Source organism: Hemicordylus capensis, chromosome 6, assembly GCF_027244095.1.
Source record: "Hemicordylus capensis ecotype Gifberg chromosome 6, rHemCap1.1.pri, whole genome shotgun sequence".
Classification (NCBI taxonomy): Eukaryota; Metazoa; Chordata; class Lepidosauria; order Squamata; family Cordylidae; genus Hemicordylus; species Hemicordylus capensis.
Window position 1 is genome coordinate 87,723,892 of NC_069662.1, and position 26,572 is coordinate 87,750,463.

At 45.4% G+C, this 26,572-nt stretch overlaps 1 protein-coding gene and 1 long non-coding RNA gene across 6 annotated transcripts; both read left to right on the forward strand.

Annotated features, from left to right (window-relative positions):
• The first annotated feature begins 13,913 nt into the window (after positions 1 to 13,913).
• On the forward strand, positions 13,914 to 16,863 carry LOC128330773 (uncharacterized). Its single transcript, XR_008310255.1, has 2 exons — positions 13,914 to 14,431; positions 16,754 to 16,863. It is a non-coding gene; the product is annotated as an uncharacterized LOC128330773 (long non-coding RNA).
• Positions 16,864 to 19,788: 2,925 nt separating this feature from the next.
• On the forward strand, positions 19,789 to 26,569 carry LOC128330770 (basic salivary proline-rich protein 4-like). Of its 5 annotated transcripts, none has more exons than XR_008310253.1 (3): positions 19,789 to 20,440; positions 23,355 to 24,779; positions 25,474 to 26,569. XR_008310253.1 is itself a non-coding variant. In XM_053264088.1 (3 exons), the coding sequence occupies exon 1, from the start codon at positions 23,303 to 23,305 to the stop codon at positions 24,203 to 24,205; it is 903 nt and encodes a 300-aa protein (XP_053120063.1). In that variant the 5' UTR covers positions 23,010 to 23,302; the 3' UTR covers positions 24,206 to 24,779; positions 25,474 to 25,597; positions 25,884 to 26,569. The 5 variants fall into 5 exon arrangements, 4 of the variants coding, with proteins under 4 accessions (XP_053120063.1, XP_053120062.1, XP_053120060.1 ...); XM_053264088.1 differs by lacking the exon at positions 19,789 to 20,440 and having other exon boundaries at positions 23,010 to 24,779; positions 25,474 to 25,597; positions 25,884 to 26,569; XM_053264087.1 differs by lacking the exon at positions 19,789 to 20,440 and having other exon boundaries at positions 23,010 to 24,779; positions 25,474 to 25,597; positions 25,993 to 26,569.
• The last annotated feature ends 3 nt before the right edge of the window (positions 26,570 to 26,572 follow it).

The window sequence follows — 26,572 nt, forward strand, 5'->3', positions numbered from 1 at the left end:
TAAGAGAACATACACAAATCTTTTCTCATGTTAAATAGTGACAAATATGTAGGAGGTGTTGCTGAGCAGAAATCTTGAGGCTCCCCTAGCAGAGCTGACTTGACCATAACAACAAACCACCTGGCAGGGGACACAGCTGAAGAGGTAACCATCAACAGCCTTGCCAGAAGCAGTGTACAAGTCCAGACTCTTGTATCACTTTTGGTATGGTCAACTTCTCTGCTAAACCTAGAGTATCCCAGAATCCTCTGCTGCAAAGGGGGACTTGAGCATGTTCTCAGTTTTCATGGGAACATCCCTGTCCTGTCCAACCTCACCTGAGAAAGCAAGTAATCTTGAGCAAGCCTTGATCTTTTGGGATTGCCACATCAGGGCTGCCATGTCCATTTAGTTGGGAGTAAACCCTGTTGAATGCAGTGGGCCTTATTTCTGAGTAAACATGAATAGGATAGGGCTGCATAGTTCAAGGATAGAGAATTTATAAAGTGTTAGACTTTTTAGTTGATAATTATTGTTTTCCGCCCTTTTAATATAGCATCACAGGACTTTGAGAAGAATTCATCAAAATGATGTAACTGTCACACAGAAAATCAATATCAATACAGATGCTCCTAACTTGTTGCTAGGAAACGCTAATCCTTTTGGTAGATTCTTGCTAAATTGCAAGGAAATTGATCTGAAATCCCTGCTGGTGATGGGGGAAAGTCTTAATAAACTGGAACAACTACAACATATTGAAAAAACCCACTATTTTTCCACTCTGCTAAATAGAAGAGACCCCTTTCATCTGTAACAATAAATTGGACAAACCATACTATTAGAAACAAAAGTAACAGCATGCAGCTAATCAAGAACATCTGCATCAACTTTTTCCATACCTCCTAATTAACTTTTATACTGATTTTCTCTATACTTCCAGAGTACATTAAAAAAAATTTTTTTTTAAATTGAATTTTGACATTTTCCACAACACATTACAAAGTATACCCAAGCATAATAGATTAAAAACCTAATATATAGTAACATATGCAAAACATAAGCAGGGAGGGAAAGTATATTAAAACACATGAGGATTAAACATAGGAACATAGGAAGCTGCCATATACTGAGTCAGACCATAGGTCCATCTTGCTCAGTATTGTCTATACAGACTGGCAGCGGCTTCTCCAAGGCTGCAGGCAGGAATCTCTCTCAGCCCTATCTTGGAGAAGGCTCTTCTGGCTAAACAGAAAGATATATGTGACACCAAGCGCCACCTCCTGATTGTAGGGGATTTTAATAATAGAGCTCAGCCAAGCGACAGGAGAGCCTTTTCGGGAGGCCTTCCATCTCCCCCTTAAATCACTCTCTAACGAGTGAGGAAAAAGCTCTCCAGAGGTTTCTGAGTGAGACTCTAGGTTTAGATGATAAGGCCTTGGGTGTATATAATGATTTTGATTTTTTTCTAATCCGCCATGAAGAGGTTTTTTAATCGCAGTATAGACATAAACTTAAATCTGGAGTCAAATTTACATATTACCACCTGAGATCAGCTAGCCAGCTAAATAGACTCTCGCCTCCCCCCTTTTGAAGTCTACAGGTGTAAACTAGTACTTACCCCATGGTCAGACCATGCAGCTGTGGGATTTATCTGTAATCTCTCTGAGGAAATTCCACGTGCTAAACCCTTGTAGCGATTACACCCTAAAATTTTAAGTAATGAATATCTCAAAGGTGTTATTTTATCAGAACTGAAGTGACAGATCCCTCGGCTATTAGAGGCAGAAGATGAACTTTTGGGAGTCTGGGAGACATTTAAAAAGAGGGTAGGCTGCTGTACTAGGACAGTAACCGGCCAGACATATAAGATAGGGGTAAAAAAATTATCAGAAAGCGATCACCCAACTTCTGAGGATTGTCGATAAGATGAACAGGGGAGAACCCCTCGACATGGAATCACACCGCCGCTACAAAGAGACAATCAAGACATTTCAAAATGAGCTGTGGCACAGGCATTTGGAAAATAAGCTGTATCGCTACAAAGGGTCTATAGTTGAAAAAGGGGAGTGGACAAAGGACAAGACGCATGTATCTAGTTTGACATTCCAAGTCCTGCGATCAGATGGAAGTAGCCCACTAAAGGCCGACCCACACGATATGTTAAAGATCATAGCCCGGTTTTATACAAACTTGTATGCATTGAAAGATATTTCTGTAAAGGACATTCAATCTTATCTGGATAGGTTTTGTGGCCTGAATGAATATGGTCTCGGCTAGTCCCTCACTGAAGAAGAAAAGGGCTCTTTGACCCATCCTGTAAAGATAGAAGAGGTCAGAGCGGTTATCTGAGCAGGAAGGAACGCATCGGCCCCTGGACATGATGGCCTGACATGGCCTTTCTATGAGGTTTACGCAGACCTGCTACTACCAGTCTTAGCAAAATTATTTAATTTTGTCTTAGACAATGGGCGTTTAAACAGGTCATTTGGGGACGGCCTCTTAATTCCTCCCCTCCCGAAAGGCGACACTACTTTACCACAAAACTGGAGGCCGATAACCCTCACAAATATCGATTACAGGATCTTTGCCAAAATCGTAAATAATAGATTGGCGAAAGTGGCCCCTATATTGGTCCACAGCTTGCAGACAAGCGCCATCTTGGGAAGAAAGATGACAGACTCAGTGTGTCTGCTGAGAGAGCATTTTTACTCTATACAGAATGTAAGTTGGAAAGGTCACCTCCTCTTATTAGACCAAGTTAAGGCCTTTGATGAACAATTGCTTAACAATTGCCTGTAGCCATTGTTGAAAGCTGAAGGTATACCACCCCTCTTTGTTACCTGGATACAGCTGCTCTATACGAATGCAAAGGTGACACCACAGATTAATGGATGGTGGGGTGACTCAATCGCTTTGCATTCGGGTGTCCACCAAAGATGCCCACTGAGCCCATTACTTTATGTTTTTGCCCTGGATCCGATCCTGATCAGGATTCAGAGAGAACCCCGTCTGTGAGGACTCTCGGTCTCTATCCCGCCGCCCTGCGAGATCTTCCCGGGAGAGAGGAGGGAGAGCGATGGGATGGCTGAACCACCTGTCCCCTCAGAACTGTATTCTGAGTTTTTGGTAAAATTTGTAGCTCATGCCTATGATGTTACATTACTGTTATCAGATGAACGTGAAATCTCTGTTATACTGGACCTCTTCTGGGAATATGGCAAGATAACGGGCTCAGAATTAAATGCTGACAAAAGTATATTTGTTAAGATGGACCCTGAATGCCAGCAACTCTCATGCCTACTCATCTCTGAATGTAAAAGCAAAGGGGCCCCAGAGTCCAAACTGAAGTGGGTAGATACAGTAAATATTTTGAGGATCGAATACGGGATTAAGGAAAAAATCCGAGGGGGGGGGATTGGGAGAGAGAGCTAGTCTTGTGGTAGCAAGCATGACTTGTCCCCATAGCTAAGCAGGGTCTGCCCTGGTCGCATATGAATGGGAGACTTGATGTGTGAGCACTGCAAGATATTCCCCTCAGGGGATGAAGCCGCTCTGGGAAGACTCAGTATATGGCAGCTTCCTATGTTCCTATGATAAGGTGATTCAACCAGCTCTAGATGGGGTTGTACTCCCCTTGAAAGAGCAAGTGCACATCTTGGGGGTGTTGCTAGACCTGGCTCTACTTTTGGATGCTCAAGTGGAGGTGGTGGGCAGGGGTGCCTTTGTAACAGTGGTGGCTCTTACCTGAGGGCAGAGTGGGTGGTGCCCACCTGAAAATATTTGTCAGCCATTTAACCTCCTCTATATGTCTTCTGTAACCATTTCTCTGACTGCCACCCTGTCTGTGCTTCTTCCTTGCCTGCAGCCTGGCCCCAGTGTTTATGTAGGGTGAGCTACGGTACCAGAATGTTGCAAACACCAATAAGAACACAAAGAGTTATTCAAATTTGAGTATTAATGAGTTATAAGTTTATTCGGTCATTGACCAGCAAATTGAGTATTAATGAGGCAGGAGCCAATTACAATTACAAGGCTTGCCTTTGTTTTCAGAAGGTGGGTGGAGCTTAAAAGAGCCAGAGCACCAATCAGAAGGCATCTTGCTGATTGACTCAGGCAGCCAATCAGAGTGCCCAAAGGGTGGGGAAGTTTTTTTTCTTGTAAGTATTTGTTATATTCTATTCAGTAACATTTTACAGTGTGTTTGAACTTCCCAAGGGGAATCTTGTAGAGAGAGTGGAAGAGTAGTCAAGAGGAAAAGGGAAGGAGAAAATAGAGTTGTTGCTGAATAAAACTTTAGTTAAATCTACTTAAGATTTCCTTGTGTGTATGAGGAAGGCAGCTATAAAACACTACTCAGAAGAATCCAATCACCATTTTGGATAGAAAGCAGGCAGGCTGCCTGGCTGTTGGTAAGTCTGATATTTTATTGGATTCTTTGTGTTTGTTTGGAGGGAAGAAATGAAACCTTGGCTTTCTCTTCCTTGCTTTCTGATCTGTATGCAAAGCATTATGGCCCATTACCAAAATGACATGCCAGAAAACATTGGAGGGAACTGTTGGCGTTTATGATTATTTATCAAAGCACCAAGGAAGCTTCTGCTCCAATTACAGAATGCAGAGTTTAGTTGTTGCAGCTATTTAAGTAATATGCATGGAGATCACTGTAGAGTCTAAACTAATAAGGTTTATTAGTGAAATACATTTAGGATAGGAAAGACCTGTCCTATCTATCCACTATATAATGAAGAGAAGGAGAGATGTTTCCATCTTTCTCTAGAAGGAAAGGAAGAGGACCGACTCACTACAGGAAGTACCGGAGAAGTCAAAGCTGGGGTCATAGAGCAGAGGAAAGCAAGGACTGGTAGAGAAGACCCTTACTAGCTACCTCTACTCCTAATGCGCCTAGTGGTCATTAGGAAAGTTGGTGCAAAAGGTCGATGCACTGGAACTCCATCTCCAACAGGAACAGCAAACTGTAAGACAGGACTAAGTAGATGAGAAACTGGCATAAGAAGCCAGAAAGTTCTTTTAGGGCATATGCATGGATTTCTGAGTCCAAACTGCTTTTCAAATAATTGCAGAAGTGGTTTTCCATGTTGGTATGGTGTATGTAGAGAAGGAGTGGATTATCTTGGAAGGAAAATAATTTTAGAAATCAATTGGCTATGCAGAAAGCTAGTTAGCTCGCATTAGACTTCTTATTTTACTTTGGTGTGCTTTGCATATACTTACAACTGGTCTATTTAGTTTTATCTGTAGCATAACAAACTAAGAAGCACTAGCCTGTGCCCTTTCTATCCATCCAGGGGTGCTGCAAAAGTCTCTGTAATCTTTAAAGATGCTCTTAAAGGTTCCTATATCCCCTGTTCATGCAACAGGGGTGCTTTTAAAAAGTATTCTTGTTACCAATGAGTATCTTTACCGGTAACTAAAAGCTGAGAAAGCCTCAGACTGAAGCAGTCTGTAGTATTTTGAATAAAGTTTTCTCTTTTTGCTCTTTGTATTTTACCTGTCTCTCAGTGGATTTTTAACTTGGGAAAGGGGTGTTTTTTCCCCTCTAGTGCAAACATGCCTCAATGTTAATTGCTCAGCAACCTACCAAGTTTTCTCACCACATGGAAGTGGCACATGGAGGGGTTTTTGTATTTTTCTAGCCATGTCCCTTTCTTGAGAAGGCAGATCTGGCCATGTTTACCCATACCTTGGTCATGTTGCGGTTGAATTACTACAATGCACTTTACGTGAAACTTCCATTGGTGCAGAATGCAGCTGCCAGGGTTCTCTCTGAAACTGCTCGCTTGGAGCATATTACACCTATTCTGAAAGAGAGGCACTGGCTGCCAGTTTGTTTCTGGATCCAATTCAAGGTTCTGGTTATTACCTTTAAAGCCCTTAATGGTTTGGGTCCTGGATACTTGAAAGATTGCCTGCTCTCAATGGTTTCTGCCCACCCAACAAGTTTGTCAGGGGGGCCTTTGCTCTGTGTGCTGACATTGAGAGAGGCTAAATTGTCGTGCATGCAAGACAGGGCCTTCTCTGTTGTTGACCCCAGGCTCTGGAATGATCTCCCAGTGAACATCTGTTCTTTGACATCTGTGACTGCTTTTAAACACACACACACACACACACACACACACACACACACACACACACACCCCTAAAGACCTTTTTATTTGTTCAGGCTTTTACCCCTTAGGGGCTTCTGGGTCTCTCAGCTTTCCTGCTTTCATTTCTCATTTTTATGCCCCCCTCCGGGGGGGGGGGGATGTTTTATGGTTTTTACTGTTTAACTGATTTTCAGGTTTTTAATGTGATTTTCATGGTATTTTATTGTATTTTAACTGTTGTAAACTGCCTTGGGATGTCTTATGAAAGATGGTATAAAAATGGAACATTAAATAAATAAATTTTGCAACATCTTTTGGGAAGCTAGACAAACTTGTGTCATGAATCCCCTACTGCAGGAGGGAAACAGGACAACTATCTGACACAATCCCTGTTCACATTTTGCTTCTGCCACCTGCCTCAGGGGAATTATTAACTTGTTAGCGTGGGATGCTTCTAAGCAACAGCATTCTTCTTTTAATAAGGGACCCAGTGGAACATTCCACTTCCTGGTGCCAAGAAGCTATGACAGTGGGTGGTACTGCCCATTCACAGAGACAAAGTATGCCACATAAATGGCTCATTGTAAAAAGATAAAACTGGAGGAGACAATTTTTAAAACCAACAGAAACACCAACACTGTGTAAACTATGATAATGTGGTTTGAGGAAAAGCACTGTTCTTTCATTCCAAACCACACATTTGAATTCTCAGAGGTCCTTTCTGTTTAAAAAACTCTTTCCTTCATGTAATTTACAACATATATCCAAGGTGTGCATCATTTAAGACTAACTTCACTGTAGGCTGCTTTGGTAATATAAATGAATAGAAAGATCTTTCACTGAAAATGGCACTCTGGGTCAATTCTGTGCAGGAGCTGTCCTCATTTCCCCATCTTTTCTTAATGCAGAAGGCAGCTCTTGAGGGCAGCATACACAGATACATGCAGATTCCTATTCTTGCAGAAAATGTATAAATGAGGCATCTGCGATTTCTGTGGTTGGAGAGGCATTTCCATGAAATTGTGTTCTTAAACGGTAATTGGGTATGACTAGGAAGGGCAGCATTTCCTAGCATTATGATTCAAACCTTAGTTTTTAAAGACTAGCACACAATCATATATAAAGATGCAGTGCGGTGTTCCAGTAATATTAAGACTCCAGCCCTGTTCTCTGGCAAGGTATGCCTCAAATGGACAAGAATATATATGTGGCCTTTACTGGTGCAGTGATGGAATTGGAGAGCCTGTACTCTGCCTGGTGCAAGTGATGAGTCTATACTAATGCAATTGCAACGTAGAAGACTTCTTGAGGCTGAACACATGAGCAGCCAAGCCCAGGCTTGGGCAGCCCAGACTGGGCTGGGCTGCCCATGTGCACCACTGGGATCGAGCCCAATCCCGGTGCTGCCTCGGCCCCAAGCCCAAGTTTTGAACCCAGCCTTTGACCAGCGTTAGAGGGCATGAGTGCACCCTCCACCCTGGAGCTGAGATCGTGTGTGATCCCTAATGATCACACACTAATGTGATCCCTAATGAGTCGGGTGCTCTAGGCAGCCTGAGCACATATAGAGTTGGGCACCTAGAGCACCTGACTCGTTAGGGGTTCCCACAATGCACAGCGCTTATCACATGGTGCATTGTGGGATACCCGGAGGTTGGAATTCATTTCCCAGACTCCAGAGATCTGTGCTAGTTCAGGCAGTGTAGATCGTGTTGGAGCACAAGCCACATTCCACACAATGAACAACTGATCATCTGGGTGAAAGCCAAGTTCAACCCTGTGTCCACCCCCCGCCAACCTCTCCACCCCAGGATCAGTCATGTGACTGACCTTGCTGTATCTTATGCACCCACCAACCCCACTTCGCCAAGTGGTGAGAAGTTCAAGGAGTGTAGTGGTACTTGGATCCTGGCTTTCCTTGAAGGAGCGATTACTGGATACTTATGGTGTCTTTGTAGTATTTGGTTTATTTAAGCAAATATACAGGTCAAGCATTAGTGGAGCAGGAAGAGCAGAATTCTTACATTAAAGTGTCAATTTGTGCAAAGTTTTGGTCTGGAAATGAGGAGGAGACAGAAATATGGAACAATCAGATTTATTTAGGAATAATCAGTGTACAGGAAAATAAAAAGATGTAGTTGCAAATTCAGCAGTGTAGGCACTCTCTATGATAGTCCCTATGGCCATGCCCATCCCAACAGCCAGAGAAGCCAAGAAGTGCTGGTACTCCATCCCTCCATTAAATCCCTGGTGGGGAGCAGTGTTCCCTCTAACAGGGATTCCCAGATGTTGTTGACTACAACTCCCAGAATCCCCAAGCAAAAGCCATTGCAGCTGGGGGTTCTGGGAGTTGTAGTCAGCAACATCTGGGAATCCCTATTAGAGGGGACACTAGTGGGGAGGCAATAAAATCTTAACTAACAGTATTAACTAGAGTCTCACGTAGTGGCGTTTTGGCTTAAGGCCAGAATTGTCAATTAGCTTAAGGCTTTACCTGAGAAAGGACCAAGATGTAGACTTAAAGTGGAAAGAGAAGGGAGCAAGGAGATTTAAAAGGGATAGATGGTTAGTATTATTGGTCCCGGTCCATTGGTTCATTGAGTGCTCTTCCAGTTTGGAGTAAGCAAGTAAATTTCTTCACAAGGGCAAAGTAGAAAGGCAGGAAAGAGAAGCAGCAAGTAGTGCAGCGTGACCACTTGCAGACCCAATAACTTTATTTTAATGTGCTGTGATGTCCGAAGTGCTGAAGAGCAGAACACTTTGCTCACATGAGCAGCTTCTCTTCCTCGGTCTCTTTTCCCTTCCTACTGACAATCCATGCAATGGGGAAGCCAGAGTTGAGGTTCTGCTTCAGTGGCAGGTTGCAGAGCCACGCAATGCAGGTGCATGGCCAGGTGGGCCCAGCAGGTGCAGCTTGCTTCCTCATGTGGTGGTGGCGGCAGTGAGGAGTTAGCAGTTAGCTAACTAACTTTACTCAATTAGCAGCTACCCCTGCTAACTAAGTAGAATGCACCTTTTAAAGTGGTGCAAATCTCTCCTATTTATCATGGGGAAAGCAACTGGCCCTATCCAACCCCAGCACAACATTCCTTCAGTGGCTGATGCTGGTGTTACCGCGTGTTTCTTTTAGACTGTGAGCCCTTTGGGGACAGAGGAGCATCTTATTGTTTTTCTTTGAAACCCACTGTGAAACCTTCTGTTGAAAAGCTGCCTATAAATGTTTGTAGTTGTAGAGAACAGGAAGCGAGTGGGAGACTGTGCATGCACCGCTGTGCCAGCATGCACCGAGTGTGGCTCGGTAGCTAGCTGGCTGCCCTGCCTTGAGCCAAGAGTTGCCAGCCTGGCTGAGGAGAGCAGGCTGAGAGCATGGGGAGGAGGACAGAGGACTGTGTGTGTGGTAAACCTAACCAGGAGATGAATTTACAGTTAAGAAGCAGGGGCCTGGAGAACGCTGCACCTAAACGGCAGACTGAGCAGACATACAGCTCACCTGGTCATCAGCTTCACAGTGCTAAGCTGTATTTATTCTCAAATCATGCAATTTTAATCAAAATATGCATATACCAATAACATATGCAAATTTTATCCAATGTGGAGACTTTTTGGATATTCTCTTTTGATGAAAAGCATCTTCTGTTTCCACTCTTTTGGTGGTGGATATTGACTTGTTTCACCATCCAGACCTGGAAATCCTAGTAAAAGGTGCTTCACTCTCTCCACACTTCTTAGCCAGCTCCCTCCTGCTCTGCTCCACCTTCTTGGCACTCCGAACTTGGGAAACTTTCCCTTTAGGAACATGGGAGGGACTCAGAAAACACAGCTTCCATGATCTTTCAGGGTAACTTGGTAATCCCCACCTTTGCACAGATGCTGTTCCCTACCTTCTGCTCCCCACCACTCCACCCCCACTGCCAGGCTCACTAAAGTTGGTGGTAGAGAGAATGATAAGTTGCAGGGGCATAGCTATAATTGAGAGAAAGGGTTCAAAGAACACAGGCCCCCAGCTCCTGAAGGCCCTCCAGTTCCATCCCTCCCTATTTTCCTCATCATCTCCTACATTCTGGGGGGCTGCCAGAGAGAGGGATGAACACAGGCTCCCCCTCCCCTAGCTATGCCCCTGATAAGTTGTCACTTACCTGAAAGGTCATTTTCCTCAAGAGGATGAAGTATGTCCATGGATGGGTTATTCCTCCCACCTGCTCAGCGCCAATCAAAAGAAGACATTGAGCCAGTGGGACGGATCAATCCCCCAGGCTCCAGGATTCAAAGGCCTGAAAAAAGAGCGCAAACAGATTCAAACTCAATGTACTAATGGCATACAAAAACCAACAACTACAAATGACAACCCGAAGGGAAGACCCTTAGGAATTTGCCTTATCACTAGCACAAAACCCCAGGGAGATGGACCACCCTGAAAGGAAAACTGCTGAACAGAATAGCAGACTTACACCACTGAACAAAAACCTTCCAAGTGGTAAATGCTTTTGGTAGAAGGCCTGCAGAATGCTAGCACCGTATCCAGCATTCCCTGAGAGTAGCTATCTTTAATCAAAGAGCCCTGTTCAATCTCCAGGCAAACAGATTCATCCACCCCAGGTCTGAGTGAAAGACTGGCCCCTGACTGAGAAGCCGAGGGTCTGCCCCCAATCTCATGGGAAGTTCTAATGAGATCTCCACCAGGTCTGAAAACCAAGGACGGTGAGGCCAGTAGGGGCTATTAGAATGTCCAGGTATGGGGCACAAACCCGGCGAACAGTCTGTAGGATAATGGCCATCGGGGGGGACGGGGATGAAAACTAGCCCCCTTGGTCAATCCGCCATGTGGTACCTGGACATGAAGCGAGGAAGTTTTGTGTTTATTGGAGAGGCAAACAGGTCCATAAGTGCTCTGAACCTTGCCACAACATGATTGAAGGTCTGAGGGTTCAGAGACCACTCTGCCTGGTCTATCTGTGACCGACTGAGCCAGTTGGCCACTGAGTTCAACTCTCCTTTCAGATGCTCCACAACCAAGGACAGCAAGTGGGCCTCTGCCCAAAGGAAGAGTAGGGCCGCCTCCTGCATCAGAGACCGTTACCATGTGCCCCCTGCCAGTTGATATGGGCTTGCTTTCGCAGTCGTGTTGTCCGTTCTGATTAGGATGTGATGGTGCCTGACCTGAGGATGGAACTCCTGGAGAGCCAGTAAGATTGCCCTGAGCTCCAGCCAATTTATGCTGTGAGCACTTTCTTCCCTTGACCAAGTCCCCTGTGCCCAGGAGAGCTGATAATGGGCTCCACATCCCATTAGGCAGGCATCTATCATAACCTGGATTTGAACTACTGAGAGAAAATACAACCCTTTGAGAATGGACGATACCACTTCCTTGCTCAGGGCCATGCTGAAGTGGGATCTCTGAGCTATTTTGTCCTGCCAAGGAAGCAATGCCCATTGGCAGGGATGAGAGTGAAAGGGAAGGGATGAGAGATAAGAAGCTGGCCTTTGGGTGATGTTGTAGGGCCCAGCAAGCCCTGACTATTTTTTTGACAGTGTGGTGGGGGCAAGGAGACCTCCCCTTTTGCGGTGTTGATGAGGGCCCCAAGGTGCAGGATGCTGGTTTGCGGGGATAGGGAGCTCTTTTGAAAGTTTGCCACATATCCATACTGCTGAAGGCAACGAATTGTGTCCTGAACATCTCTTCTGAACAGATGGAGATCTGATGAGGACATTGTACAAAAAAGGATGAAGATGAACCCGCTTGGTCCTCAAGTACACCATGAGTTGTTGAACACTCTTGGTGCAGTCGAGAAACAAAGGGGAGAGCCCGGTACTGAAAGTGGAACCCGCTGTATGCAAATTGTAGGTACCTTCTGTCCTGAGGATGGACTGGAACATGCAGGTAGGCCTCCTTCAAGTTGATTGAAGTGAGGAGGTCCCCCTTCTGCACTGCCATCAGGATAGAGTGGAGAGTCTCCATTCTGAATATCTTTTTCTGGAGAAAACAGTTGTGAAATTTCATATCCAGGATGGACCTCCACTCCCCATTCCTCTTCGGGACAAGAAAGAGGATGGAGTACACCCCCTGACGATGCTCTGAGGGGAGTACCGGTTCTATCACCCAGATCTGTAAAAAAAATGCTGAATAACAGCTAGCATTAGTGAGTGCTTGCCCTTCTTCCTTGACTTGGAAGAAGGCAGGGACCTGTTTGGGGGCTGTGAAACAAACTCTGAAGAATATCCTTGAAATACAGTTTGCGAGATCCAGGCATCCCTGATTGTCTGGGCCCAGACCTGAGCAAACTGTTGTAATCGCCCCCCTATGAGGAGATTCAAGTTATTGGTTGAAATTATGTTTAAACCCAGGCTTGGAGGTTTGAGAGGGCTGGGCATTTTTTTCCACTGTCACAAAAGGAATTGCTTGGCTTGGACCATGCAAAATGGTCCTGCCTAGGTTGTCAAAAAAGAAAAGAGGACTTGGGAGTCTTGAACTGGGACATGTTTACCTTGATGGGTTTGTGGTCCTCCTAAAGGATGAGGAGGGCATGGCCTTCTTTTTGTCCTTGGCTTCAACAAGGACAGGCTCCAAGACTTCCCCAAACTTCTCCCCCTTAAAAGCAGAGTTGGCTAGCTTAATGAGGGATTTTTTGTCCACCTGCCAATTTTTGAGCCATAACAGCCTACGAGCTGAAACAGCAGATACTAAAGCATGGGCAGATAGTTGGGTAGCTTCCAGCGATGAGTTGCCCATGAAGGCCGCGGCCTTATTACGCTTATTGAGGCCTTGTCTTAGCTTAGAACATTCTTCAGGGACTAAAGGCAACAGGTCCCGAGTCCAGAGCATAGAGGCACATATGGAGAGGGCATTCACCTCATGTGACCTGTGGAGGGCAGTATCACACTTTCTGTCCTCCTGATTCTTTAATGGATTTTCCCCATCCTTGGGCAGCACCATGCTGGAGACCAGGGAGGCAACTTCCACAAGCACCTTAAGCTTCTCCATTACTTTCTTAGGTAGTGTAGCTTCTGATAGAAGGGGCAGGGCCCCTGCCCTCGGCAGGCTTGTCCCATTCGGCCTGAATTGTATTCATAAATAATTGTGGACCTGGCACTACTACCTCCTGTGCTTGTGCCACTAGTAGCACCTCCGGGTCCCCTTCAGCTTGATCAGGGACCAAGAGGATGGTGCCCTCTAACTTTAAAATCTTTTTGGCCTTGTGGGGCAAGACTGTAAAATCCTTCATGGCCTATGAGACACAGCTTGTGCAAAGTCTGCCTCATCCTCTGAAAGTCCCCCCACCTCTTTGTCAGACTCCAAGTCCTCAGTGTCTGAGTTCTCATCAGGGTTATTGGGTGCTGCAGGGGTGATGGGACCCTGGGGTGACAGGCTAGGTGGATGGTGCACGGGATGTGGCTTCTCAGCCTGCTGGGAGGGAGATTTCTGGCCCGACTCACTAGAGAATCACCTGAGGTGTGACTTAGATTTTCCCTTCTACTTGGAGCGCCCCCTAGTGGTGCTGTGACTAGACACAGACTTTGCTGTGGGTAATGCACCACCATCAGTTTTGGTGGGAGATTTTGGCGGGACCATTTACCAAGCTCCTCAGCCATAATGCGCCTAAACACATGTTCGGGGTAGTATAGAAATATTTTAAATAAATACCACTTGCAGGTGCTCAGGGACCTCCTCCTCAGCATCCCCGTCATCCAAAACTGCACTCACACCTGCCCTGCTGCTAGGCTCGGCACCCCTTGCCCCTTCCCCAACTGACACAGATCTTTGTGTACCTGGGGCTTGCAAGGTGGATGGCAGAGCAGACTCAGGTTGCTCGGTGAGGGAAACACCTTGGTTGCCACCCTCTGAGTCTCAGACTTGCTCTGATGGCCTGGCAATTCTTGGTCGGGTTGTTGTTGCCCTTGGCTTTTCCTGCTGTTTTTGGAGCCTTGCGGAAGAATCGAGCTCCTGCAAGGTGTTCAGTGGAGGCACTCCTTGCGGATGCTACTGCCCACGCCTCGTTGAAGGCAGAGGCTGCCACAGAGTCCTCTGAGAGAGACCTCTCCACACTGCCAGTCTGCATGGCCGTAATGGAGGTGGCGCACGAATGATCAGGTTGAGACAAAAACAGCAGGCGTCCACCGTCTCCCTTTCCCCCTGACTCATGGCTGGGCTGAACAATGGGATGCAATCAGAGGTGCACCTAGGTAATTTTGGAGCCTGGGCCTAAAGGCCTTTGGAGGCCCACCTCCCCTGCAAATTAAACATCATCATGCTCGGCTGGATGACCACAACACCTGAGGATATTCTAAAGAGGATTTGAGGGGGCCCCAAGGGCTGTGGAGGCCATGGACTTCAGCCCGGAAGACCAGGGGTAAGAGCACCTCTGCCCACTCCTTTAAGGGTTGGAAACCTAAGAACTTGGGGACCATAAAGCAGCATATGAGTGCCCATATATGGTTTTTAAAAGGTGCAGTTCTCAGGGCCTGTGGCGGGAGGTTTTTTCTCAAGAAGACCCTGACTGGGTTAAGTCTGGTTGGTAGTTAATGTATAGGCCTATTTCAGACATGAGAGGTTTCTCCCTGACTGTTGTTTAAATGGGGTTGTTAGCTAATAATTATTTTAGATTCAGAGGCTGAAGCCTTTCCTCAGGAGGAGCCAGAGGGCAGCCTGTGTTAGGCTTATCAACAGGCCTTATATATTAACTATTTCAGGACTGGACAGCAAACATTGGATCTCAAGACCATCCTGAAGGGATCCAAAACATGCAGGAGAACGATGAGAATTGTGGGATCCTTATCCTTAGTTTTAGATGCTGGCTGGTATTCAGGTTAAGCTGCTAAACAGGACTACAATACTCAGGGAATATTCTAAACTAGCTGACCCAGGCGCAGAGCATCTGCGCCCCTAGGTCTCTCTTCCTCTCCCTCCATTTCAGGGCTCAGTCAGTTCTCCTCCCATCCCTTCAGCCAGTCTCCCTTGCTGCCCTTTCTGCCAGCAGCTCTCATCCTCCTCACGAGGCCAGGGGCCCTGTTTTCGCTGCCTGCTCGGCCACTCACAGTGGCGCCGCCTTCTCCTCGACCAACCTCCCCCTGCTGCCCTTTCTGCTGGCAGCTCTCATCCTCCTTGTGAGGAGGCCGGTGGCCCCATTTTCACTGCCTGCTTGGCCACTCACAGTGGCAACGCCGCCTCCTCCACTTCCCTCCCCGCACTGCCCTTTCTGCTGGCAGCTCTCATCCTCCTCACGAGGAGCTCCCAGCAGCTGCTCCCGAACTCTTGTGAGAGCTACCACACACTGGATTAGCCATGGGTACACCTTAGAGAATTATATAGGTAGATAGATGACTACCGAATTTCAATAGGACTTCCTCTTGTCAGGAAGTCAGGCTGTCAGCTACCGAGTCTAAAGTGGTTGCTGTCAGTCAGGTGGATTAACTAGTTATTAATTAATGCCCATCTTAACTTCCTGCCATATAAGCTGTAAAGACATTGTACAGCCTCCTATATTACATTGGCTTTACAAGTGAGGCAGCCACACTTTGCCTTGGTCTTTCAGCTGGACACTGGGCTGGAGAAGGATGCATCCAGGCAGACGCTTCCTAGAAAAAGGAACATAGGAAGCTGCCGTATACTGAGTCAGATGATTGGTCCATCTATCTCAATATTATCTTCACAGACTGGCAGTGGCTTCTCCAAGGCTGCAGACAGGAATCTCTCTCAGCTCTATCTTGGAGAAGCTAGGGAGGGAACTTGAAACCTTTTGCTCTTCCCAGAGCAGCTCCATACCCTAAAGAGAATATCTTACAGTGCTTCACACTTCTAATCTCCCTTTCATATGCAACCAGGGCAGACCCTGCTTTGCTAAGGGGACAAGTCATGCTTGCTACCACAAGACCAGCTCCTCTGATGACCCAAATAACCTGCACTGGATGCAGTTTTCAGTTCTGGGATGTTGTCCAGGCTGGCTGGCACCCATTCCTCACACTTCAGCTAAAACTGGTTTACAGCACTTGGAGCATTTTCAGAGGGGGTATATTTTGATGATATTCAAGAACAAAGCCAATTGAGGTGTCACATCTGCTACAAATTGAAAGATGTTAACAAACTTTGAGCAACAAGGGTGGCAGCTCAGAAGAGAGATCCAGAATAATTTTTACAGCGTAGAAGATTGCTTGTATGTTCATCCATCTTATGGAAACAAGAGCTTTCAAAAACACACACATTTGGAACAATTTCACCCCTGCAACAGCCATGATGTTGGATTGCTACTCATCATTATCAAGACTTTCTTCAAGAACTGATGTGCGATATATAGTAGTGAATTGAAGTTCCATTATACCCTTTATGATACAAATATTTCTTTTGCAGTGTAAACTGCTTTGAGAACTTTTTTTGTTGAAAAATGGTGTATAAATATTTATAATAATCATTTTTATATAGGGCAATTGTTGGGACAGAGGGTTTATCTGAACTTGAGAGGGAATCTGTGGTGACACACAATGTCAAACCAATGCACCACAATACACTGCAGGATTTAAAGTGAATGAATGAGTGTGTGTGTGGTGTGTGTGTGTCTATGTGTGTGTGGAGAGAAAGAGTATGTGTGTGAGAGAGAACACACACAGACACCATCTATATCTATATCTATATCATCATTAAAATAACATTAATTCTCATTTTTCTTGGCTTCTTCAAGGGGTCTTCTAATGAGGTCATCTGATGTCAGCTAGAGGACAATCCAATCAGAAGAAGAATGTGCTAAGGGGCTGAATTAACAATGATGAACAATAAAACAACTGCAATTTCTCAATTGTTTGAACCATGCATTTTTCTGTGTAGAGTGGCCCCAATCCGGTTAAAGTCACATGAAGCAATTGATGGCCTCAATTTTCATTCACATCCAAAGGCTCAGCTTGCTAGTTCCGAAGTTCAGATGCTCACTGTAGTTTGCTCTTGCTGAAACAGGGTGAGTCCCTGTTCCACAGCATTAGATCACCATTTTGCAGACTCCCTTTGGACAGACCGACACAGCTGTGGCTGCGACACACCACAGGCAGCCTCTGGACTGAACAAGAAGACTGCTCCACCTGGCTGCAAGAAGACTGCTCTCACCTTCCCACTCAGCACCTCCCCAGTTGTGAATGAGATAGTAGGGCCCGAGCTCAGTTAGGTGTGGGAGGGGTGAGGAATAATAAGGTGAAACCCCAGACTAGTGTGGTACAGTCCCACCCCACTCTAATTCTTTCAGGGGGAAAGGCGGGAGTCCAGTGAGCTTCTTTCGTTTCTTTCTTTTCTTTGTACACTGCCCCAAACTTCCGTCTCTGGGCAGTTTACAGCAAAATAAAACAGATTAAAACAGAAATCAAAACCTTAAAACAATTATAACCACGAGTCTAGCTAAAAAGCTTCGCTTGGTAAATGTGTCTTTAAAGACCCTTTAATCACGTGGTGATTCTCTTTATTTAGCAGAGGGAGAGTAACTGGCCCTCTCCAACCCCAGCACAGCATCCCTCCACTGACTGTTGCTGGTGTCTCTCTCATGTTTATTTTTAAATTGTGTTCCCTTTGGGGACAGGGAACCATCTTATTTATTTATTATTTCTCTGTGTAAACTGCCCTGAGCCATTTTTGGAAGGGCGGTATAGAAATTAAACCAACCAACCAACCAACCAACAAATAAATAAATTGTCGGAGATGGGGAGGCTTTTATTTCAGCAGAGAGTGCATTCCAGAGTCTTGGGGCAGCAACAGAGAAGGCCTGTCCTGTGTGGCCACCAGACAGGCTGGTGGTGACAGTTGCAAATGAAACTCTCCGAATGATCTCAGTGAACTATGGGGTGCATAGTGAAGAAGATGTACACTTAGATACCCAGGGCTTTATAGATTATAATCAGCAACTTGTATTTTGCCTGGAAACTTATTGACTGCCACTGTAGTTCTTTTAATATACGTAGGAATAATATGATCTCTCCGAGATGACCCGGAGAACAGCCTGGCTGCCGCATTCTGTACCAACTGCAGTTTCCAGGCTATATACAAAGGCAACCCCACATAGAGTGCATTGCAGTAGTCATGTCTGGAGGTTACCAGCATATGTACCACTGTTCTGAGGTAGTATATCTCAAGAAAGAGATGCAACTGGCATATATTCTTCTGGGGAAGTGTGATCCCATTCAGAACCAGAAAATCAAAATTGTCTCCTGAGTTCTGACCCCGCACAATAAGTAAAGTTGTGCCCTTGAGTCGGTATCGACTCCTGGCGACCACAGAGCCATGTGGTTTTCTTTGGTAGAATATAGGAGGGTTTTACCATTGCCTCCTCCTGTGCAGATGATGCCTTTCAGCACCATTCTATATCACTGCTGCCCGATATAGGTGTTTCCCATAACAGTGGGGATTCGAATCAGCAACCTCTTGCTCTCTAAGCAAGTCATTTCCCCTCTGTGCCATTAGGTGGTACCTCCATCTTATTTGGATTCAGTCTCAGTTTGTTATCCCTTACTTTCAAATCTATATAACCAGAATTGAGAGGAGGGGGAAAGGGGAAAAAATGGTTAAAATGATTCCAGCACATACATAATTTACAACACACAGTGGGAAAACCCTCAGAGTCCAATAATGCAGTTGGGTCAGACCTGTCCCTCACTCCACTCTTTTCCTGAAGAAAGTTGATATTCTATTCCTGCTTCTCTTATCTTCCTGCTTGTCTTCTTTCTCTCACTTCTAATCCTCTCACTTGAGAACTTAAATATTTTTCTCTTCTTTCCTTCTCTTCCCTGTCCAGCTCTTCCCTCAGAATCCACACTACAGTAATCTCAAAAGTCCAAAAGGCCCATTTGCCCTTCTGCTCCAATGGGGGGCTCTATTCATAGGGTTACAGGCACAATGGTTACTTTCTAGGAAGGTGGTTCCCCCCCCCCCGCCCACGTCTGGCCTGTCATGCTTCTCACAGCAGGTAGGGACTTGCTGTTCCATTTTTAAAAAAGAAAAAACTACCACGGCAACAACAACGTTGCACAAAAAAGAACAGAATATCCAGGAGATCGGGCTAGGCTAGAACCCTGCCTTAACTGAAAAGTTAGTTTTTCATGTGGAGGGAATGTCCCTCATATGGAGGAGCCATCTATCACATGAACCCTCACCTGCAATCAGAGATGTGGAAAGAAGGAAGTGACAAACTGAGGAAATGTCAAGGAGGAGAGAAAATGAGAGTCTGAAGGCAGATGATGCAGGAACCTCACTGAAGCTAAGCCCTCCATGGGAACCTGAGCCAGGGGCATAACAAGGCTGGAGTGGGCCCAGAGACAAAATTTTAAAATGGGCCCCTCACTGATACACACACACACACAAACACACACACTTCACAAAACATAGTCATGTGACTTGACTCTGGGGGGCCCCTCGAAGCGTGGGGGGCCCCAGGCAGCCACCTCCCCTTGCCTAATAGTGGTTACGCCCCTGACCTGAGCACTGAGTGCCTCCGGAACATTTAAAAGGTAAGATATAATACTCTGCTGCTATACAGTGCTTTTTAGGGCATTCAAAGCATTTCCCACATTCTATCTTGCAGTAATCCTTACAACAATCCTGAACGGGAGGCTGGTATTCTGACTACCATATTGTGGGTGGGGCCAAGGATGAGGGAGGGGCTTACTGAGGGTCATTAACTGAGCCCATAGCAGCAGTAAGATCTGAACCTTGGGCTTTCTGATTCATAGTCTCTTAGACAATGTACTGCACCACTGCTCTTATGGGTGCCCCTTCACTTCCTGAATGACAGGAATAAAAAGGTGCCAGGTATAATAGTAAGAGGACCACAGGCTTCTAGATCCTGCAAGACCCGGAGTCTTCCATTTGACAGCGATTAGCTCTCACTACTGAGATCTGGTGCTAGCAGTTATGAAACCTGATAGCCGATCATCTCGGGCTTTCATGTAAACCCTAAAGAAATGTCCAATGGCTAGCTAGACTTGAAAACAAATGGCTAGCTAGACTTGGTTTCCCCTTTTGAAAGTCAAGGTGAAGAAGACTGATGTTTTGATGTATTGGTTGCTATCTGTAGGGAGCTTGTGAAAACTGGCTTTCTACCAGGCTGGTTGAACTGAGTTTCCCTTCATTAACTCTGGTGTGAGTGGTGTCCCCTGGTCTGCTTTGCTGCCTCTGTCATGACATCACTTTCTGGCTCCTACATCATAACCTGCAGGTTGCCATAGGAACAGCAATACACTTTTTTTTTGGCATCATCACTATTCAGTGGTTTATTTCTCAGCTGATGCTCAATCAGTAGGGAGTGGAGGACGTGGTCTGTGTGGTTATATACATATATATATATATATATATATTGTATTTTAGTCTCTCTTGAGAACATCTCTCATCATGGCAGGTAGGAAATTGTGCCATTAGATTAAAGGGTAATAATAACTTGAAACTTGGGACTGTGTGATCTACCGGATAAGGTCTACAAATGTGCTGAATTTCAAAGATCATATATTTTTGGCATTTTTCTCTCTCTTCATATGCCAGGCTACCAGAGGTTAAAATGTTATTAAAAATTGACACTCTGCTCCTTTCCCCGCAATCTGTTTTTAAAAAAAAAAAAATTAAAAAAATTCAATCAATACAACACAGAGCCAATTGAGGCTACAAGGAGTCCAGTGTTAAGAAGAGTTTGTTGGTTATTGAGGATGCAGGTACAACTTGATGGGAGACAACTGAAAACAAAATTCGAGAAAGAATATCATCCCAAAATTTGATTTGAGTGGATGGAGGTTATAAACTGACCATCCCTTATTGACAAATTCAATTAATGGAAACCATATTTCAAAAGACTTGTCTTGTTTGGTTACTTCTCTAGCTAACCTGGTTTGATGGGTCAGCTTGTCAGATAATGCAATCTTCTAGACCCTACTGAACCAGGTTTCAATGAATAGACCCTTTTGGGATTTCCAGTGTTTAGCTACCTCTATTTGGCTGCTGCTAGCAGCAGAGTTGGTATATCTTTGTGAGTATTCTTGTAAATTGCTAAAAGTGCTAACTTTGGATCAGGCTGAAGATTGAGTTCGACTATTTCCCAGATTATATGAAACAAATTCTGTCAATAGCCTTTCACGTATGGGCAACCCCACCATAAAGGAAGGAGAGTACCTCTGTTTTTCCATCCCTGCCAACAAAACAGGGAAGACGTTTGAGAGATATCCTGCATCTTGATTAGAGTAAGATGTCCTCTCTGTACAGGCTTGAATGTTGCCTCCCTTATCTGGGCAGATGTGGTGGTTCTAATCAGTTGCTTCAGCCCAATTGCTTCCCATTCAGTCTCTTCAAGAGAGGTTCCTAAATCAGTTCCCCATGTTGTTTTTAGCCCTCCCAAGGAACTAAAAGATGTGGAAATTATGGTATTGTATATAAGTGTATGTATGTGTTGGTTTATTTCAGCCCAAGGCCAGCATAAATACAAAAAGAAAAAGAAACAACAGCAGCAGTAAAGACATAAAATACATAAAACATTAATACCTTCAGATACCGTATACAAGTGAGGCAAGCCCTCTTGTTTTGTTAGTTGGTGAAATACATAAGATTACATTGATAGATAGTCAAAGACCTAGTTGCCTCTCCTCTCTGTAGCAACTTGGATGCAAAGGGCCAGATTTGAAGTTTCTGCATCCAAGTAGCTTGGATGCCAATCAGAATTGTACCAGGTTTAGCCTCTGATGCTGGTTTACCTCTTTCAGTAATGTCCCTCAGTGGGTAAATCCTTTTTGTCTCCCACTTCAAATATTGTTGATATTTGCTTGGGTCTGCAAACAAAGGATGGTCTAAAACAGGGAAGAGTGGTGAAGTGGGTTGTGCAAATGTCATAGCTCAGGGAGGGACACTAGATTCTCAGTGTGGAGGCCAAGAAGGGGTTACTCAAACTTGCTAATTTAGCTTCAGTTACCTGTTTAAATGTAAACCGCCCTGAGCTATTTTTGGAAGGGTGGTATAGAAATCTAATTCATTCATTAATAAATAATAATAATAATAATAAAGGGGAGAGCTCAAATTATTTGAGCATCTGCTGAGAACTCTATAGAAACCCATGGAATCACTTGATCGTTTTGAATGATATGAATGAGTTGCTTGAGTTGGAGGGCATCAAAATAAAGCTTGTTTGGGAGGCTGTATAGTGAACTTTTGTTTACTCTTGCTTTCTTATAATTATTGGGAAAAGCTCAAAGTGCTCCCTGCCACCTTTTAAAGTATTTGGGATGAATCCAAATAGGTAATCTTTGAAAAAGAAAAAGAAATTTGGGCAGAACTACTATTTTTTATGGTTGATACTCACCCTAACCAGGAGAGATTCAGCTGAGCCTAATTTTTAATATCCTTTTTGAGTTGTGAAAAAGAGAGAGTCTATGCTTATTTTCCTTAATGGCTTTAGATCCTTTAGATCCTTATCACTTCTGGATATCTGAAGCTTGAATATTGTAAGCTTATATTAGACATTTGCTGCTGAAGTTTCCTTTGTTCTTCTATACAAATGTGGATGAATATAAGTTCTGACTTCTGATAAAGTGTTTCTAGACCAGCTGTTTGTTTGTAAAGTGTTAATGTTTCCTTGACTGCTAGTATTGCTTCCCATGGATTAGGTGAAAGTCATATGATGTCGTCTGCAAATAAATTGGTTGTATGTCTTTTTTTTACCACTGATTTGAAACCCCTGAATTTTTGTGTCATTTTTAATTGTCAGCTAGTACTTCAACTGCAATGGCAAAGAGCACTAGGGGAAGGGGACAGCCCTGCTTCGTACCCAGAAATAGCTTGATTGGGTTTGAATCTAGCTATTTTTCGGTTGGGCATCAAACCTGTTTGGTCCTCAGAAATGTACTCAGTGATGAAAAGGGTGATCCTATTGGCCAAGATAGCAGTGAAACATTTCAAGCCCTAGTTCACTAATGCTATGGGGTGATATGATCCCAGGGAGGAATTGTCTTTGGCTTGCTGAGGTAGAACAACTATTCTAGATTGCTTCCAAGTCCCTGGGATCACAGCCCCCTGCGTTATGCTGTTGAAGGAGGAATGCAAATTTCAGCAAAAATTATGAAAAAGCCATCAAGCCCAGGTGCTATATGTCGTCCCCCCCACCCACCCCAGCACCGTTACATGCATTAATACAAGAATAATGTGACGTCCTGAGACTTGCTTCTGTCCAAACAAACTAGACAGATTGTGTAAACTGCCTGGAGATGTGAATTGTGGTGGTAGATAAATGTGTAAAATAAAGAGACATGACATTAAAACGATTCTTCCTTTCCTTCTAGGGGCAGAGGAGGAAAAGCCTAGTGGGAGGAGGCCCATCACCTCCAGCAGCCTCATGGTGGCTCGGAAGCTGCTGCTGTCTCCCCTGCTGCGGGAGCGTGGGGCTGCTTCCGGGAAGGACACCCTTTTCTTTGATGGGCCAGCCCCTGTGGCTGGCCCATCAAAGAAAAGGGTGAAGCACCCCAAAACATCAAAGAGGCAGCCCCCCGCAGAAAGCAGCAGCAAGGGGAAGCCACCACAGGAGGGCAGACCATCAGCCCTCCTGGGCAAGGCCGGTCTGCGTCGGGCTAACAAGGCACCAGGTGGGGGTGTGCCTTCTGGGGAGAAACCCCTTCCCCACCTGGGGGAGGGGAGACTCCCCAGAAGGAGGCTGGAGGCTGCGGGGGATACAGCCAGGAGATTGCTGCACATCCCCAGGAGCAACCTGAGTCTGCACCTTGGGGAGGCTGGGCAGGGCGTCTCCCCGCTGGGGGGGAACCGTTTCTCGGGCTTGTCCCGAGAGACGGTTCTTCCCCAGATCCCTTCAACTGGGAAGACGACCCTGACCCCAATGGGGAGACCCCCGCCAAAGCCCTTGCCATCATGGCAACATCCATCTGCTTGGCGGGGGCCCGAACCATTGCCAGCGCTCATGATCAAAGCGCTGGGGCCCCCCAAGGCAGACACAGAGCCTTGCTCCTGGGGACATCCCCCCTCAGTCTCCAGCTCTGTGGCCAAACCACCGCCACCACACTTCCCACCGAAGCCACGCCCTTGGGAAGAACCACCATCTCATCTTTCCCAAGGGCCGTGGCTTCAGGTGCGAGCCCTACGCAGACCGGCTGATGTGCCGGTGGCAACCCCTTGGCGGTGAGACAGCAGCAGTGGAAGGCCACCACCCAAAATACCATCGTCGGGGCTGCTGGAGGACCTCCACTAGGTCTCGCCCATTCTGCCTTGCCATGATGGGAGAACTGGTTCTTCGCTGCCCTTGGGATGAATCACCATCTCAACTTTCCCAAGGGCCGTGGCTTCAGGTGCAAGCCTTACAGAGACCAGCTGATGTTCCGGTGGCAACACCTTGGCAGTGAGACAGCAGCAGTGGAAGGCCACTACCCCAAATACCATCATCTGGGCTGCTGGAGCACCTCCACTAGGTCTCGCCAGTTCTGCCTTGTCATGATGGGAGAACTGGTCCTTTGCTGCCATGAACCAAAGTGAGGACCCCTGTCCACTCTGGATGAGACCTCTTCTGAGGAGCAGCATTGGGTACAGAACCTGGACGTACTTCAGACCTCAGACGATCCAGGACCCCCAAGATCATCTCATGCCCCAAGGCCAGACGACTCACCATTACCACCAGATACAGTGGGATGCCACCACCCCAAATACCATCATCTGGAGGACTCACCATTACCAGTAGACTTGGATTCTGAGGGGTCAGCAAGGTAAACAGCATTGCCACAGCCTCGACAAATCCTGAGTCTAAAGTACCTTGCTAAGGTTAATTAGCAAGATTCTAATTCTCTAAGAAAAGGTGAGTCATATTTCGCATATGCATTGAAATGAGCGTTAACAAAGGCATAGGGATTTTTGAAATTAGTGAGACGCCCCTCGACTCTTCCCCGGGGCAGCATCTAACATTGTTCCTTCTCAAGAAGCTGGCCTTGTGCTCTTCCATTTCGACCTCACTTTTGAAAAGATCCATTGTTCAAGATATGCATGCAGATGTAGAAAGTTTGGGATTATTTTTTGGAAAGAGAAGTAGAAGACTTGGAGAACTTAAAAGCCCTGAGGGTCCCCCGTTGGGCTCTCCCTGTCTCCCCATGGGCTGGTTCGGGACAGTTTGGGGCAGATTCAGCCCTGTTTGTGCTCTTGGCCCTGTAGTGCATTCAGCTAATGTAAGTGGCCGGATTGTTCATGCAACATTTGGTATCTGTAGGTCATTGGGAAGTATATTCAGAATTTCTTCTCCAAAAAAGAGAGTAAATTTCCCCCAAGCCTATTCTGGTGTAAAATGTAGTGCATTCCACTAATTTCAGTGGCAGGGTTGTGTATGCAAAATTTGATATCTGTCAGGAGCATGGCTTTATTTCACAGAAACAAATTCTTCAAAATACATCACAGATATATGTTCTTTAGGTGTAGATACTGGAGCCTAAGAAGCAGGAATAACACCATCACTGAATGGAATTAACAGGAAGGACAGAAGAAATTAGTAACTATGGAAGCAGATTGGCAGCCTTTCTTTGTCTTTCCAGAAGAGGTAAGAAAAGCAATATATTTATACGAGAGAAACCTTGAGTATTGCACAGATGAAAAACTGGAAGCAGAGTTCTGCCAGAAAGAGACTGTACTTAAGCACTTTCCCCCGTTTGAGGAGGAGAGCTTTCCATTCCACTTTTCCCTTTCAGAAAAATATTCCCATTTCCATTTCCCTTTCCCCTTCCCCAAAATAATGAGGGACTTCAAACAGCAAAGTTTTGACAAACTCTCAACCTCCTATGTTGCACAGCCTTTGGTGAAATTAATAGCTTTCAATCTTTTTCCAGTTTCTTCTAGATCTCCTAGAAAGGCTTCTGATTGTGAATGGCAGGTTGGGGGGGGGGGAATTCCTGTTCCTTTTTGGCCAAAAAGATTGTTTTATGTTTGCTTTTCAAGGACAGGAAGGGATGCTCTTGGACAGCCACAGGCTAGTCTTTCCTCTCTAGATCTGCTCAGCATCCTGAATACTTCCCCAGAGAAGAGAATGAAGAATGAAGGACAGCTGGGTTGCCTGGAAAACTGAGCGTCATCTGTGGAGCTTTGTTTCCATAGCAGCTCTGATTCAAGTGGGAAAGTCTTGAAACTGTCTTATGGACTGTGACAGAGGAAATACAACCTCCATTTTGTGTCGGGACATTCCTGTGCATATCGGAAAGACTTCAGCACTTTTTGTGCATCACAGAAGATAGGCTTCAGGATCCAGACTAGGAGCTAAGGTCAAAGGATTCATCTCTTGGGTTGGTTATCTAAAAAATGTCGATCCATTTAACGTGGGATGTAAACAGTGAATTGGTTTCTATACATGTTTGTCTTTGCTTGTTGAATGTGTACCATTTACATTTGTCTTGGTAGCCTGTTTTGCAACATTTAAGTATGTTGTGTATATATATATATCCTTTCAATGTTCTGAGGAGAAAATAACACACTTGGCAGACTGAAATTGTGGCAACTTGTGAATAAACCATCCTCTGGTTAA